The 18586-nt window shown below is 47.2% G+C and overlaps 1 protein-coding gene across 1 annotated transcript; it reads left to right on the top strand.

The window, feature by feature from the left end:
- The first annotated feature begins 14554 nt into the window (after positions 1-14554).
- On the top strand, positions 14555-16570 carry LOC127103641 (uncharacterized). The gene is made up of 3 exons (XM_051040888.1): positions 14555-14812; positions 14906-15736; positions 16556-16570. Exons 1-3 carry the CDS (start codon positions 14555-14557, stop codon positions 16568-16570), a joined length of 1104 nt encoding a protein of 367 aa, XP_050896845.1.
- The last annotated feature ends 2016 nt before the right edge of the window (positions 16571-18586 follow it).

The following is an 18586-nucleotide window of genomic DNA, read 5'->3' as shown; positions in this document are numbered from 1 at the left end:
GGGAAAATACCACGTAATATCGAATAATATGAAATAAATTGAAACAAATAATAATATAATTTAATTAAATCGAGTCCAAAAATGTGATATTATTTCATGTTATCAGAAGGTAAGCTTCGGATTTCTTTAAAGCTGTGGATATTGTGCATTTGGGATGAGATTAGGGTATTGTAAGGTTTAGCATGGACGTTTGAGAGATTGAGGAAGGCGTTTGAGAGATTGAAAGAGGCGAGTGAGGAGGATGAGAGGTTCTTTCTCGTTACTGTTTCCTTCTACCTTTTATTCATTTATATATATATTTTTTTTTTTTACAAAACATGCTTTAAACCAAAATTTAATCAACGGTTTTTAGTCTTCCTCTGTTTTATTAAAAAGGTGTACATTAATGTTTATTTTTGATTCCCAATCCTTTTCTCTTTTAATTTTTGGTTTCTCCACCATTTATTTGGTAGTGCAACAGACTTCTTTTATGTTAGTTTTTATTTATTTTGTTTTTAATTCTAATTTTTAATCTATCTTGGTTTATATATCTAAATTAGCATTAAAATAATAACTAGTCATAAATGGTCTAGTGGAGAGAGGGTAGTTTCATGGTCTTTAGTGTAGTGGGTTTGATACTCATGTATAACATTTTATTTCTTTTAGCATTCATTTTTTATGTTTATGTTTTATTATAATTTCTCCTATACTCACAGTTTCATTATTGTTTAATAACACAAGTTTGATTTCCTTTAATTTCATCATTCATTCAAAGCCGCTTTAAACTATTAAAATCACACTTTTCTCGATTCAATATCGAGCCCATTTCCATACCCTTGTAAGTCGATTGCTTTTTTAAGCATCGCCATCAACCTCACATAGCTTACTCTTGGGCTTTCTTACAATGAGCCGGTTCTCTTGCACTTACACTCATACTGTTCTGGACTGGGCCACGACACTTAGCACGGCACGGCCCAATGCTCGCCAAGCCCACGTCCAAACGACCGTATCCAAGCGACCACGAGGACACGTCAGGTGAACGACCGTCCGCCCGGAGAATGTCTCCCCGGCCCCTTAAATACGTGTCGGACAACGAGCGGGTCCTCCTCATATGATCTCCATCCACTCATCGTCAACCCACGCCGCGGGCACCTAAGTTGTGTCGGGCAGAGCCATAACGGCATCCCACTCACCACGTCACCCAACTCCCCTATATTGTCTCCTTAGGGATAGGGGCAGTTGGACCAGGGGGCAGACCTTGGTCTAGGTCTTAACGCTTCTTACGCGTCCCCTGGCAGCTCCTCCTTGGGCCTAGCTAATCCAGCCCATTAGGAGCCTTGGCCCAGCGCTGGGGGCTCAATATAAATACCCCTTTCATGGCAAAGGGGCAGGTATTCAAACTCACACTCTGATAATCTCATTCTGTACCTTTTCTGACTTAAGCGTTGGAGCATCTTGCAGGTACACCCCCCTCTCATTTCATTCTCCGGCCCATTCACCAAGACCTTGGAAGGCCCTCCTGATCAGGTGAGATCAGTGGCGCCGTCTGTGGGAACTAGCTATCCCCATCTTCATCAAACGAGGATCAAAAGCTCATTTATTTCTGTCCTTCCAACATGGCCGGAGAACAACATAGCGATCACAGTCGTCCCCTCGTCAACTACAACATGGACGACGGCCCGCCATCCCATGAAGCGGACGTTCGGGACGGTCATCCATCCACCCCGTCTCCAGAGCCCCAAAACAATGGAGATGCCTCTCACGCCCACAATTTAGGGGCAGAGACATTTCATCCCATTCCCGTTCCCGTTGAAGGAGACGCCGTAATGATTGCCATGGTGAATGCCCTCAATCAGGCCGGTTCTATGCTCCACCAGCAGCACGAACGAATCATGGCCCTCGAAGCCGAACGACAAGAGGCCCGGCCCCAGCCGGTGAGTAGGATACAACAACGTTCGGAGCCCACGAAGAAGCGAGGACGTCGCTCTCCCGAACCCCACGCCAGCAGGGCACGCGCCCATCGTGACGGTGGTCGAGCGAGAACATCACCAAGGCGCGGGCACAGCCCCGACAACAACGAACGGTCTCCCTTAAGGAGCGACGAGGAAGATTTGCATTGCCCCCTATCTCGGGCAATAATGGAAGCCCCGCTCCCCAAAGGCATGGAGAAACCGCCAAACCTAGCTGTGTACGACGGGACTACAGATCCCGACGATCACGTCGACAACGTCAACGCGATGCTCGACTACCGCAATGATATAACCGGGCACCTAAAATGCCGACTGTTCTCAACGACCCTCAGGAAAGGGGCCATGGCCTGGTACAAAAGCTTGGCCCCTGAGTCCATTACGTCATGGAGAGTCATGAGGTCCATGTTCACCCGGCACTTTACAGCTTCCCGTCGTCACCCCAAGACGGAGGCGACCCTTGAAGCCATAGTGCAGAAGAAGAATGAAACACTGCGCTCATACATCGAGCGATTCAACCAGGAAGCTGTCGAGGTAGATACCACCGAGCACATGAAGAAGTATCTCCTCGAGAGAGGTCTCTTACCCGGCAGTGAACTTAGCAGAGCCGTAGGGATCGAACCTCCCCGCACCTTAAACGAGCTCCTGCATAAAGCCCAGGCCTACATCAGATACGAGGAAAAGCAGGTGGCACACAATGCCCGCAGCGGACGTAACGCTGGGGAGACCGAGCACTCAAAACGCGAGGACACGAGCATTTCCCGTCGCAACGGAGACAAACGAAGAGAAGAAAGACCTCGCGAGCTCCGGGAAGGAAGAGGCCCCGCGGGCAGATATAGCGAGTACACCTTACTGACAGCTCCTCGAGAGCGTATCCTCGCAGAATGTATCAACTCTGAATTTAAGCAGGGCAGGGTCAGGTTCCCAAAACCGTCTGCACCAAAGCCCCACACCGACAAATCAAAGTACTGCCGGTTCCACAGAAGTCACGGGCACGTGACCGAAGACTGCGTCCACCTGAAAGATGCGATTGAAATTTTAATCCAGGAAGGGCACCTGAAGCAGTACACGAGGAAGAACGAAGCTCCCAGACACGACGAGCCAGAGAAGAAGAGACCCCGGGAAACACACCCCCCGACAACTCTCCCTATCAAGTGGCCCTCTGCGTGTCACGACCGGAAGATTTCTTCCTCCCCGAACCATTGCCCGAGGGCAAGATCACTGCACTCAGCCCCTGGGAAGACTTCCCTACCACACTGGTGATATCAGGAGGAGGAACTAACGGGGAATCCGCGACCCTCTCCGTCAAACGTAAGTTCGACGAACTCCTACTGACTGCCCCCGAGCAGAAAGCGACATTGACAAAATACCGGGGAAAATCCAACCCAATATCCTTCTTCCTGGAGGAACTCCCGGGCGGATCCCCGAACTCGGCCATCCCACTATTGATAAGAGCAAAGATGGCCCGATTCGACGTACGACGCATCCTGGTCGACGAAGGCAGCTCAGTGGATATCATGTACGTCCACCTCTTCAAGACTCTGAAGCTAGACAAGACCAACTTAGCCCCCTACGTCGGATCAGATCTCCAAGGATTCAACGGAGCAACAACCAGACCGTGGGGATATGTTGAGCTCATCGTCACCTTCGGCGAACAAGAAACGGCCAGGGAAGTCAAAATCCAATTCCTGGTCGTAGACTGTCCGTCTCTCTACAATTGCATCTTTGGACGCCCGACACTGGCCGAACTCACTGCGGTCCCATCCACCGTCCACCTGAAGATGAAATACTACACCAAATTGGGACGTGTGGTCACCATCCATGGTGACATCGAAGCAGCCCGACGATGCTACGACGCCGCAGTAAAAGGACAGGCCGTAGTCAGCACGAAGAGCAACTGCAACAACAAAAAACTCAAGACCGAGGATCTTGCCCGAGGAGTCAACGCCATCGACCTCGACTGTCGCATCGGGCTGGACGAGACCGAAGAGGGGAGGTTCCCCAAGGAACGCTCTCTCGAACACCCGGTCCGACCAATCCCCGACGGGGAGTTCGAACTCATTCCTCTTGGGGACGATCCGGAAAGGACGGTGAAGATAGGTAAGGGACTACCCGAGGAAACAAGAGAAGAGCTAGTAGCATGCCTCAAAGAGAACTCCGACCTCTTCGCGTGGAATGCCGCAGAAATGCCCGGGCTGGACCCCGAGATCGCGTGTCATAAGCTAGCTGTAGACCGGGCAGCCAAGCCCATAGCACAGCGTAGACGCAAGCAATCGCCCGAAAAGGCAGAGGCTGCCGAGCGAGCTGTAAAAGACCTCTTAGAGGCAAATTTTATTTCTGAAGCCCAGTACACAACCTGGCTCTCTAATGTAGTCCTCGTTAAGAAAAATAATGGAAAATGGCGTATGTGTGTTGATTATACTGATCTTAATAGGGCTTGCCCGAAAGATGCTTTCCCCCTCCCTAATATAGACTCGCTCGTTGACAACTCTGCAGGTTTTAAACTCTTGTCCTTCATGGACGCATATAGTGGATACAACCAGATCCCTATGTCGCCCGCAGACAAGAAACACACAGCGTTCATGACCCCAACGGGCAATTACTATTACAACGTGATGCCGTTCGGGCTCAAGAACGCTGGCGCTACATACCAACGCATGATGAACAAAGTCTTCAAAGACGAAATAGGGGACATGCTCGAAGTATACATGGACGACATGATCGTCAAATCACACGAGGAGATAACCCATGCTCGACACCTTACGAAGGTATTCGAGCAGGCGAGACGGTGTAAAATGAGGTTCAACCCCGAGAAATGCACGTTCGGAGTCCGGGCAGGCAAGTTCCTCGGTTTCTATCTCACCGAAAGAGGGATCGAGGCCAACCCCGACAAATGCCGGGCATTCTCGGAGTTTCCGACCCCGAAAACCAAAAAATCGATCCAGTCACTCAATGGAGTGCTCGCCTCACTCTCCCGTTTCATCGCCAAGTCCGCCCAGCACGCATTGCCATTCTTCAGACTCCTTCGCAAAGAGGCTACCTTCGACTGGACCGATGAATGCGAGCAAGCGCTACTCCATCTAAAGAAGGTTCTGTCCCAACCCCGGTCTTATCACGGCCATCAGAAAAGGAAACCCTATACTTATACCTATCCGTGGCGACCGAGGCCGTCAGCGCCGTCCTAATAAGAGAAACCGACGAAGGACAAAAGCCCATCTATTTTACGAGTAAAGCACTCCAAGGTCCCGAGCTCCGATATCAGCAAATCGAAAAGGTCGCCCTGGCCCTCATCAACACAGCGAGGAGACTACGATATTACTTCCTCGCACACACGATAAAGGTGAGGACCGACCAGCCAATCAAACAGCTGCTCGGGCGCCCGGATATGGCCGGGAGGATGCTCAAGTGGTCACTAGAACTCTCCGAATTCGACATACAATACGAAAGTAGGAAAGCCTTGAAAGCTCAGGCGCTGGCCGACTTCGTCGCGGAGATGACCCACTGCCCGACTCCAGCAGAAAGCGCCCACAAATGGACGATCTTCGTCGATGGCGCCTCTAGCACATCAGGCAGCGGGGCCGGGATCATCCTCGAAAATGAAGAAGGGATCCTGATAGAGGTATCGTTAGCGCTAGCGTTCCCAACATCAAACAACCAAGCGGAATACGAAGCCTTCCTCGCAGGCCTGAGGTTAGCCGAGGACCTGGGAGCAAAAGAGGTAAAAATATCCACCGACTCCCAGCTCGTGGCCTCACAAGTGCGAGGAGAATACCAAACCAAGAACGACAACCTCCTCGGGTACTTGTCCCTCGTCAAAGAAAAACTTGATAAATTTGAAAAATGGGAAGTTCAACACATACCCCGCGAGCACAACACACGGGCAGACGTTCTCTCGAAACTAGCCAGCACGAGGAAAAAGGGTGGGAATAAATCAGTAATCCAAGAAATTCTCCCGCGGCCCAGCATCGACAAACTACCGCCTCCACTCGAGGTCAACGCTATTGGAGATGCCCACTGTTGGATGACACCCATCTATAATTACCTCACACGAGACGAACTCCCGGCTGACCCGAAAGAGGCGACCACTGTCAAACGACGCGCATGCTCGTACGTACTCCTCGAAGGCAAACTCTACCGGAGAGGATTCTCCATCCCACTACTCAAATGCGTCGAGGAAGAGAAAGTCCCCGACATCCTTGGAGAGATACACCGGGGAATTAACGCTCAACACCTCGGCGGACGATCGCTCGCACGAAAAGCCCTTCGAGCAGGCTACTACTGGCCGACCATGCAAAACGATTCGAAAGAGCACGTCAAAAGATGTGACAAATGCCAACGACATGCCGACATGCACCTCGCACCCCCGAACGACCTCAAATCATTGTCTTCCCCATGGCCCTTCGCGTGGTGGGGCATGGACATCCTCGGACCCTTCGTCACCGGATCATATCAGAATAAATACCTCATCGTCGGGGTGGATTACTTCACCAAATGGATCGAGGCGGAGGCACTGGCTAAAATAACCGCGCAGAACATTCTCCGGTTCTTCAAACGCAACATCCTCGCTCGGTTCGGTATACCCCAGGCACTTGTCACAGACAACGGGACACAATTCACGGACGGAGGATTCCAGGACTTCATCGCCAGCCTGGGCACCACACAGCATTTCACGTCTGTCGAGCATCCGCAGACGAACGGGCAGGCAGAGGCGGCCAACAGGGTAATCTTACGTGGCCTCAAACGCAGACTCGGCGAGGCAAAGAGGGCATGGGTCGAGGAGCTACATAGCGTCCTATGGGCCTACCGCACGACACCACATTCTACCACCGGGGAAACCCCGTTCCGACTAACTTACGGCACCGAGGCAGTCATCCCGGTGGAGATACGGACGCCAACGAGGAGGACAGAGGAGCCCCTAGACGAGGAAATGAACGATGAAACCCTTAGAGCCGAGCTCGACCTAGTCGAGGAGATACGTTCCGAAGCAGCTCTCCGGGAAACAACCCTCAAACAAAAGATAGCACTACGCCATGACGCGAAAGTCATAAAAAGAGAGTTCCAGGTCGGCACCCTGGTCCTCAGAAGAAACCAGAAAACCCGAGAGAGGGCAAACTGGCGGCCAACTGGGAAGGCCCTTACCGCGTCCGCGACAAAACGAGCAACGGGGCCTATTACCTAGAAAACCTACAAGGAGAACAACTCGCTCGACCATGGAACGCAGAAAAACTTAGACAATATTACAGCTAAATACACCACGGGGAGACGTGGCAGGTACGACCACGCTCTTCGTCCCCAAAACCCCAGGGAGGAACCACGAGACCCGGGAACGATCCGGGGTCACATAACAAACACAACCCTCCCCGACGGTTGGGATCTTGACCAAGGCTCAACGTCGAAGTACCAAGACTGGCAGGGCACCCAGCTCGCGATGGGAGGACCCAAGCCTCGGGACCAGGGTTCGAACAACGGACCCGGGCTTCGATACCCACGGGCACAAAGCCCGACACTTCGTCGGTTCCCTAAACCGAGGAGATCAACAAAGTCGAGCAGAGTACGAATTCATACAAACAAGTATCAAACACAAACGAGCACAATGAATGATAACGAAAATATTCATACATTAGAAACGATAAAAGCGGCCGAAGCCAAGTACGCCCGAAGGCCATATTACAACGCCCGAAGGCCAAAATACATAAGGCACGCAGGCCATGATAACTAAAACATATAAACTAAGACTCCGCTCGGAGCACCTCTTCATCCTCTTCTTCTTCTTCTCCCCCCAGCTCCTCCTCCGCTTCAAACGGGCAGATAATCTCACCATCCCGGACGCAGCAGTTATAGGCCGACCCTTCTGTCACCAACTCAGGGTTCAGAAGCCCGAGCTGCTCGACAGCATTGTCGAAACCCTCTTTGAAGCAGGCCACGAGATCTTGGTTGAGAGTCCGAATATGCCCTAGCAGCTCACCGCGCGAACCAAGGGCGCGTTCCTCCTCGGTCTCATCCGCCAGAGGACGGACCTTTCCCTCGAGAGACTCAACCTGAGCCCGTAGGTAGGCGTTGTCCTCGGTCAGCTTCTGATGATCGACCACCTGCTCTTCCAGGCTCGCCTTAGCAGCCTTCAACTGGTCCCTCTCCTTTCCACCTCCTCCAGCTTCTGGCTCAGCCCTTCCTGCAGCTGATGCTCTTCTTTGTAGTCCGACAGATCTTGAGATAGTCTTTCGTTCTCTGTCCGAACCTGCAAAAGGGCTTCCTCCAGCGAGGCGGTGGAACCGAAGTGTCGGTCAAAACCATGGCCGTCTCCATCACCCGATGACGGCAGCAATATCCCTGGCCAGATCTTTCCTCCGGGCAGCAACATCCTGGTCCAGAATAGCCTTGGCCTCAGGCGCAGGCACAGCAATCGACTCCTCGGCCTTGAAGAACGACCGTTCCACATAGCAGGGAGGCAGAAGATAGCTGCCCGGTCCATGCGAACTTCCTGGAGACGACCTGGTAAGGGCCCCAGCCGGACGCTTCCGTTTATGGAGGGGAGAAGCCGCTGGCGACGGACTGCTATCAGGAATGTTGATCGGGTTAGACCGAGGAGGAGAGGAAGGAATCACGCTCGCCGCCTGCGAGGGACCGACCCCGGCATCGCCAGCAGTCTCCGAGACACGGGCCGCAGTTTTCTTCTTCTTCTTGGGCACCCGGTCAGGAGCGCCGACCTGATTCGCTAGCTTCAGCACCCGATCACGAGCATTGGGCATGGCACCTGCAAATAAATTACACACAAACATTAGCGACCGAAGTCATAAACAGAAATAAAAAGCTAAACAAAGTCTGCCTACTCAATAACGCCAGAGCTTCCTCCTCGGTATCACACTCGAGCAGAGCCTTCGTATTGATATAACGCGTCTCGGTGATTAGCTCCCCGGCCTCATCCAGGTAGGGCACGCCCTGTCGATTCGCCCAGAACGCCAAGCTGAAGCTCTGCACGTAATCGACCAGCTTCTTGTACGCGAGCCTATCCTCCTCGCCGAGCATCGCGTACTTGACCCGGTAATGCGCCGTGGAGAGATCGAAATGATCACGCTGCCACCTCAGCGGTATCTTCGACATCAGCGTCTCCTCCCCGTTGGGTTCCCGTTGATAGTAGTATAGAGAGTGAAGGGCAGCCCGGGTAATCGGCATCACCACGTACCACCGGCTTTTGAAATGGCGAACAGAGTCCTCGTACGTCTTGAACAGACGCACGGGCTGCTTGAAAGAAACCCAACTGTGGCGACCATGGGAACCGGACCTCTGGAGATGGAAAACGTGGAAGAAGAGAGCCCGGGTGCAACCAATGCCGAGGAACTGGCAAACTAACTCGAATGCCCGCATAAATGCGAGGGCATTAGGATGTAGTTGGGACGGCGCCAGCCGGAGCCACTTGAAGATCGACATCTGGAAGGAGTTGAAGGGCAGTCTAATCCCCGCCTCGCGAAAAGCAAATTCATACATGGTGAACTGCTTCCCCGGGAAATGGTGACAAATGCGGTCTTCTTCCTTGGGGGCGCAGCAATACCAGTTTGGTGGATCCTCCCGGCTTATGGTCTCGACCATAGCGTGAGCAGTGATGGCCTCGTCACAGAAGTCGGATTCCTCCTCCAAGGGCTCGTCCGCAACCCAGGAGAAGTCGACCTGCCCGGAAGAGGAGGCGTGTTCGGTACCATCTCGGACACTCCCATCCCCGACAGGGAGACGAGCGATTGTCGCGTCTTCGGTGGAGGACCCAGAATCTTCCTTCCTCGGTCGTAAGCGCCCGGTAGCACCTGAAACGCAGACAGAAAGAGTGAATTCGACGTCATATCAAATCCACCCTTCCACCGCAGGTCAAGTGAAAGGGCGTAGCGGCGACGGACACTAACCGCGCTCAACTCGGTGGCGCGCGCATTCTATGGAGACCGGGCACAAACTTCATACAGCCTATGCAAGTATTGCCCGGCATATGAAGTTTGTGCCCGGTACAGTAGGATCCCACCCTATTTTCTACCATCTAATATACACCTACAGTCCACTACACTGTTCCCAAGTTAAACCTAACCACATTTCTACAACATTATCATGCGTTTGACAGAAAACAACAAGGAAAAAGAATGGGTCACAGTGGAAAATCATACCTGACATAGTTAAGTTGAAAAGGTACGGTGGTGTCCGAACAGAAGACGGTGGTTCAGATAGGAAGACGGGCGGAGACGGCGGCCCAGACGGTTGAGCAAGCAAACGAGAGAGAAGGTGGAGATCTCCGGTGAACGTATGAGCGAGAAAAAGGTAGAAATGAAGTTACTCAACCCCTTTTTATAGGGCTTGGCACGTGGACCAACACGCTAGGTCATCATTGCCTAGCCTGCCTACGCCGTCTTTGCGCGCGAAACGAAGCGACGCCACTAATCGTGAGACACGTCTATCAAAGACGAGAAGCTGAAACGACCCGAGCACCTGTCCGTCTCCTCGACTCACCAAGACGCCTCCTCCCCGCGCCATACCCGCGTTTACTACAAGGAAGGTGCAGATCAACCGATCACCTCCATCCCCGACATTCCCGGAGAAATGTCAGTCATGAATAGGCCTGTTACGACCTCACCTGTCTAACAATCAAGCTTCCCCATCGTCTCGGGGAACCCTTAGTTGAAACATAAGTCGTCTCTCTGGCTCAGAGACTCGACTTGGGGGGCTCCTGTTCTGGACTGGGCCACGACACTTAGCACGGCACGGCCCAATGCTCGCCAAGCCCACGTCCAAACGACCGTATCCAAGCGACCACGAGGACACGTCAGGTGAACGACCGTCCGCCCGGAGAATGTCTCCCCGGCCCCTTAAATACGTGTCGGACAACGAGCGGGTCCTCCTCATATGATCTCCATCCACTCATCGTCAACCCACGCCGCGGGCACCTAAGTTGTGTCGGGCAGAGCCATAACGGCATCCCACTCACCACGTCACCCAACTCCCCTATATTGTCTCCTTAGGGATAGGGGCAGTTGGACCAGGGGGCAGACCTTGGTCTAGGTCTTAACGCTTCTTACGCGTCCCCTGGCAGCTCCTCCTTGGGCCTAGCTAATCCAGCCCATTAGGAGCCTTGGCCCAGCGCTGGGGGCTCAATATAAATACCCCTTTCATGGCAAAGGGGCAGGTATTCAAACTCACACTCTGATAATCTCATTCTGTACCTTTTCTGACTTAAGCGTTGGAGCATCTTGCAGGTACACCCCCCTCTCATTTCATTCTCCGGCCCATTCACCAAGACCTTGGAAGGCCCTCCTGATCAGGTGAGATCACATACATTGCATTATCTGTTGTTTGGGCTCGATTTAATTATTTCATGATTTTTGAATCCCCATTTGACAAAATGTACCCCACTCCCCCGATGTGTAATAATTTTGTACTGTTTTATTTCTTTATTTGTTTGACTGTTTAGTTAGATACTAACACAAGAATAAAATCAACCATTTCCAAAAAATACAAAAATATGACTCGATCCAACATCGAGTATTTTCTCAATAAACAAGTCAATTCATTTCTCCCTCCTTTTCTATTCCACTTATTTTTCAAACTTTCATCAAACGCTTGATTTAATGTCAAGCCATTTTTCCTGATAAAAACTCAAAAAATATTAATTTATAGTTAAGACCTTTTCAATAAGATGGAAGTGGAACGTGGTGTATACCGCGCACTCCTGAGACTAGGATTCGAGATGTATATCTCGCCAATCCTAGCTCTCGCCATCATCCAAGTTTATCCACTTTGGTTTTCTCTCAAACACTCATTCAAATTTCCCTTAAACGTCCATCTAGGGTCGAATCATTTTCGCAACAAAACTCAAAATACCCAATTCTTATTCAACACTTTTTCAATAAAGATGGAAGTGGAACGTGGTGTATACCGCACACTCCTGAGACTAGGACTCGAGACGTATGCCTCGCCTATCTTAGTTCTCGCCATCATTTAAAATTGTCAATGTGGTTTCGTCAAACCCTTTCTCAATCAAATCTAAGATACCTAAATCTTATTTAACACTTTTTCAATAAAGGTGGAAATGGAACATGGTGTATACCATGCACTCCTGAGGTTAAGATTCGAGACGTATGCCTCGCCAATCTTAACTCTCGCCATCGTCTAAAATTGTCAATGAGGTTTCTTCAAACCCTTTCTCAATCAAATTCCAAAACACTTAATTCCTATCTTAACCTCTTTCAATGAAGATGGAAATGGAACATGGTGTATACCGTGCACTCCCGAGGCTAGGATTCGAGATGTATATCTCGCTCATCCAAGTTCTCTCCATCACTCAAAATAAATCCAATCAAATCAAACTCTTTTCTCGCCGTCGTGCGATTAATCAAAAACCTTTTTCTTAAACGAAAGGTATCTTGTCTTAAGTGATACAAAACAATGTTTCGGCCACGATTGTTGAGTAGAGATAAATGACGCTTTTCCGAATGTAGATTTATAAATCTGTTCGATGTGTGGTATGCGTCCACTCCTCATCTGTTTTGGGTAAAACAATGTTTTCGTCGATTAATACAGTATAGCTTTCGCTAAAATCGACCAACAAACAAACATTTTTCTACCCAGAACTACGTAAGCCTTGATTTCTCTGTTGAGATACGTAGGAGCAGGATTTGTAAATCTTGTCAGGCCCACTAATAAAAAACTTAGGTTTAGTCCCTCGTTAAAAAATCCAAAAACATTTCTCCTCTCTTCTATTCTTTCTTTCCTACCTAATAAATTGAAAAGCCTAACATTTCAAACTAACACTAACGCACACAACTGACCTAATGGTTCCCGTTGAGTACAACGGACGTGAGGGGTGCTAATACCTTCCCCTTGCGTAATCGACTCCCGAACCTTGATATTGGTTGCGATGACCATATCTTATCCTTTCTTTGTCTTGGGTTTTATCGATATTTCCCCTTTTCTTCTTAGGAATAAATAAAGTTCGGTGGCGACTCTGTTCAGTCAATCATTGCGAGCGTGCGATCGCGCTTCGCTTTGAAGTCGTATCCCCATTTTTCGAGGTGCGACATAAAGCAAGATTGGTAACACAAGGATACACTCAAGTTGAAGGAGTTGACTTTGATGAAACATTTGCTCTTGTAGCTCGCCTGAAGTCCATTAGATTATTGCTAGGAGTGGCATATATTATGAAGTTTAAACTGTTCCAAATGGATGTGAAAAGTTCCTTCTTAAATGGCTACTTAAATGAGGAAGTGTATGTTGAACAACCTAAAGGGTTCACAGACCCAAATCTTCCAAAGCATGTGTATAAATTGAGGAAAGCCCTATATGGGTTGAAACAAGCTCCTAGAGCTTGGTATGAGAGACTCATAGTGTTTCTCATTGACAATGAATACAGGAAGGGAGGCATTGATAAGACTTTGTTTGTCAAAGATGAAGGAGGAAAGCTCATGGTGGCTCAGATATATGTGGATGATATAGTGTTCGGTGGGATGTCAAGTAAGATGGTTCAACATTTTGTTGAGCAAATCCAGTCTGAATTTGAAATGAGCCTTGTTGGAGAACTAACCTATTTTCTTGGCCTGCAAGTCAAGCAGATGGAAGATTCTATCTTTCTATCTCAAAGTAAATATGCCAAAAATATTATTAAGAAGTTTGGCATGGAGAATGCAAGCCATAAGAGGACACTTGCTCCTACTCATCTGAAAGTGTCTAAAGATGAAAATGGTGTCAGTGTGGATCAAAGTCTCTACAGAAGCATGATAGGGAGTTTGCTATATCTCACAACAAGTAGACCTGACATTGCTTTTGCTGTAGGTGTATGTGCTAGATATCAAGCTGAACCAAAGGTGAGCCACATAAACTAAGTGAAAAGGATCCTGAAATATGTCAATGGCACTAGTAACTATGGGATACTATACACTCATGGATTTGAATCTGTGATGTCTGGATATTGTGACGCCGATTGGGCTGATGATAGGAAAAGCACATCAGGAGGATGCTTCTTCTTGGGGAACAATTTAATATCATGGTTTAGTAAGAAGCAAAATTGTGTGTCTCTGTCTACTGCTAAAGCTGAATACATAGCAGCTGGAAGTAGTTGTTCTCAACTGGTGTGGATGAAACAAATGTTGACTGAATACAATGTCACGCAAGATGTCATGACATTGTACTGTGACAACCTGAGTGTTATAAACATTTCTAAGAATCCTATTCAGCATAGTAGGACAAAACATATTGATATCTGTCACCATTTTATTAAAGAACTCGTGGAGGATAAGATTGCAGCCTTAGAGCATGTTGCTACTGAGATGCAGTTAGCTGATATTTTTACAAAGGCATTGGATGCAAATCAGTTTGAAGTCCTGAGAAGAAAATTAGGGCTTTGCATTTATGAAGACTTGTGGCAATTAATATGGAGTGGGAAAAGTAAGCAAAGTAATGTCTATGTGGCTAAAATAAAGCGCCCCCATTATGGTAAATCATCACCTAGTTTTAGAAATACCATCTATTACCTTTTCACACGCAACCCCCACAACCTCACTACCTACTCCAACTCTTTCAACTTCCTGCTTCCTCCTCACACTCCTCTGCTAGGGCAACTGCAATTTTTCCACAGAAACGTCAAAATGTCACAACATCAAACTACTTCTGCTTCAAAAACTACTAAGTCCACTCAAAAGGTTAGCGCTCCTTCCATGGACTTTCACGATGATGAGATTCTGGATATGGTTCCTCTATCAGTTATTCCATGCGAGGCCCTTGATTTGAACCATCCCATGGATGCATCAGCTTCTGCATGCCCCAATCAAGGTAACAACTCTAGTATCCCTTATAGCTCAACTCATGCCACTAGTTCTAAGGACGATATACACCACACTGATCGTGTCATAAGAAACCTAGTCACTAGAATCTTTAATGAAGGACATTCTGTGAAGGGAGTCTTTACTCCCCTGTCTAAAATGTACCCCTCTCCTTAGGTTGAACAACATAGTGAGAAGAATGACGATTCCTCCAGTTCTGAGAAGGACATGGCTGCTGAAGGTTTGTGCTCCCTAGGGCAAACTATGTCTGGTAAAGGAAAACCTGTGGCATCTAAAACTGCCAATGCTTCCCATTCTGAGAAGCATGATGTTGCAAACGATATGATTAACCTAGAGGATGATATGTCTGATGATCAAGAGGATAACTTACTTCATCACTTAAAGCCAAGTGTGGCTAAGCGTATGAAGACTATAAAAGGAAGATATGTGGCTGAACTGATGTCAGCTAGAATAGCTAAGAAGGCTGTTGGTGTTGGTCCTTCCAAATCTTGGAGCAAGGTTGAAGTGAAGAAGAGGAAGGTTAGAGAAGTTTCTGAGTCTGAAGAGGATGTCGAGGAAGATGTCCCTAACATCTCTCCTGTGAAGAAGACCCCTATGAAGAAGTCCCTTGTGAAAGTTGTTGTTGTGCATTTGGATAATATTTCTTTCCATCTTGAGGATGGAGCTGCCAAATGGAAATTGTTAATTCAAAAAAGGGTGGTTGTGGAAAGGGAGTTAGGAAAGGATGTTGTTGAAGTCAAGGAGGTCATGGACCTGATAAAGTCTGTTGGGTTAATGAAGACTGAGGTTGGGTTCTCTCAGTACTATGAGGGTTTAGTTAAGGAATTCATTGTCAATATTCCTGAGGATATTGCTGATAAGAATAGCAAGGAATTTTGCAAAGTGTTTGTGAGAGGTAAGTGTATCACATTTTCTCCCACTGTCATTAACAATTTTCTGGGAAGAAGAGTTGAGGGTGCAGGTGAATTGGAAGGTACAGACAATGAGGTCTGTAGAGAAATTACAGCAAGGCAGGTGAAAGGCTGGCCTATTAAAAAGCATCTTCCTACTGGGAAGTTAACTGTCAAGTATGCAATATTGTATAAAATAGGAGCTGCAAATTGGGTGCCTACCAACCACATTTCCCCAATTGCTAATACCCTTGGAAGATTTATTTTTGCTGTTGGAACCAAAATAAATTTTGACTATGGTAGATTTATGTTTGAACAAATTATCAAGCATGCATCTACTAATGCAGTTAAGCTGCCTATTGCATTTCCCTCTATGATTTGTGGGATTATCCTGAATTAACACCCTGGTATTATGAGTTCTAATGACTTACCAAGTAGAATAAAACCTGCTCTGCAGTGCACTATAAACTGTTTGAAGGCAGTTATGTCGAAGACATTGTCATGACATCTGCTATGAAAACGCCAGCCTCAAAAGTTGGAACTATTGCTGAGTTGAAGGAGACTTGTAAAGAGCTGGGTGAAGGGATAAGGGTAGCAACAACTAGGAAAGAATCGTTGGAAGCCCTGATTGCAAGCTTGGAGCAAGCTGAAGGTGAGAATATTGAACATGCTAAGGAAGCTGAAGCCCACACCTCTAGTGAGAGGTCTGCAAATAATGATGAGACAAGTGGCAATTCTGTTTCTGATGCTGATGAAGCTGCACGCTCAAGCTCCTCTGATTAGCTCCTTTGACTTTGGTCCCTAGTGATGTGATGGTGTTTATTGATGTGATGGTTTTTGTTGCTATTTTGATGGATTTTCTTGATTTTGGCAATTCTGTTTTGCTGTATTCATGTTTTGTTGGTTTGTATCTCAGCTTGCTTACAACTGAATATGTACTTGGTTTGTAACCCTTAACTTTTGACATTTTGGTTTATGACTGAATAGACATTTATTTTGTCTCTTTGGTCTCTTTTGGCTAAAAAGGGGGAGAAATTGTTGGTGTAAGCCCTAGAGGCCAATACTTTTGGTACTTGTATCGAATTATTTAAAGGCATTTTCTTTATTATGGTTGATTAATAAAGTCCCTAGAATAGATAGTCCGTTTAATGTATTAAGTGTGACTTAATCATGAGAACACATTAAACATAAGGGCACTGTTCTTAAAGTATCCGTAGTCGAGCTTTAATGTGAAGTGGGATAACATTAAAGCATTAAGACTATTATGTTTGTAGACTGATGATCACATCTCATGGATCATGGATAAAGAGTTATCAAGTCTTAAACATAGGTATGAATATTAGGAGTAATATTTATACCGGATTGACCCGCTATGAGAATACTATATAGAAAGTTATGCAAAGTGTCATAAGTTATTCTCATGGTGATAATAATGTATACCACTCTTCGACCTGAAACCACTATGGATCCTAGATGTAGAGTCGAGTGCTTTATTGTTGATCCAACATTGTCCGTAACTGGATAACCATAAAGACAGTTGATGAGTACTCCACGAAGCATGCTGAGGGACATGAGTGCCCTAGATAGAATTTGCCAATCCTGCGTAACAGGATAAATGTCTATGGGCCCAATATTAAACTGGACAAGGGTGACACGGTCTATACCTTGTGTTCAATATAGACATAAGGGCAAAGGGGTAATTATACATATAATTATTATCACAGGAGGTTTTGTCAGATCACATGACATTTTTGTGACTTGGGTAGCAGTGATGTGTTGCTAGATACCGCTCACTGTTTATTATGTTAAATGCGTGATTTAATATAATTTCCAACGCCGCGAAAACCTATAGGGTCACACACAAAGGACGAATTGATGAGAGATAGAGTAACTAAGGAACACCGTAAGATACGGTGCACTTAAGTGGGAGACGAAATATGGTAAGGTACCAAATACTTAAGTGATTTTGGGCATATTATAAGATATGGGCCAAAATACACTTAAGTGGGCTTTTTAGCTTGAAGCCCACACAAGTGGTTCTATAAATAGAACCCCTTGGGTAGAAGCATGGTCACTCCAATCCACTCAGACAGAAATTCAATTAGAGACTTGGAATTTTGTTTCCCTCTTTCTCTCACTCAAAGCCTTCATTCATAACAGCTAGCACTGCGATTGAAGGAATCCGTTCGTGTGGACTGAGTAGAGACGTTGTCATCGTTCAACGTTCGTGATCGCTCCATGGATCTGTATCAAAGGTTTTGATCATTATCAGAGATCTGCACCAAAGGTTTGAATCGCCACAAGAGGTAATGATTCTATCACTGATCATGCCCATTCGTAAGGATCACTAAATGGAGAAATTTTTAAATTCCGCTGCGCCTTGGATGGCAATTCTCCTTCAGTGGTATCAGAGCCACTTACGAAACCATGAATCTGATAACTGTTTTTGTTCTGTAATAATATGATTAAAGACAGAATGGATCAAAGGTTAAATTGAGATCGATCAAGTTACATATATGTGATATATGTGATCCTGATGCAAAATACATTATATATGATATAGTGTTCTCGTTTCGTTTATTCAAACCCTCGATGATTGTTTTCCTTTGAGCGATCAATGGTCGTTTTCTTCTTGATCCGACATTAGTATGGTGAAGCAATGACGTGTTGATCAATCATACTGAATTAACAATCGAGATGTGTTTGACGGTCTGAAATTGGTGCATCAGGGTTAGTGACGACACAAGGGTTGTGTTGTCAGAGAGTTATGCGATTGGGGTTTGAACGCACAAGAGTTGTGCTTCCTAAACACTTTTTGGAACAGTGTTAACCGGTTAACGCGTATGGTTAACCGGTTAACAGAATGCGAAATAAAAAATTTTGAATTTTCAAACAGTGTTAACCGGTTAACGCATTTGGTTAACCGGTTAACGCAAGGCAGAAAACA

This window comes from Lathyrus oleraceus, chromosome 7 (assembly GCF_024323335.1).
Source record: "Lathyrus oleraceus cultivar Zhongwan6 chromosome 7, CAAS_Psat_ZW6_1.0, whole genome shotgun sequence".
NCBI lineage: Eukaryota > Viridiplantae > Streptophyta > Magnoliopsida > Fabales > Fabaceae > Lathyrus > Lathyrus oleraceus.
The sequence above is the reverse complement of the archived record's forward strand: the minus strand, read 5'-3'. Positions and strand labels throughout refer to the sequence as shown.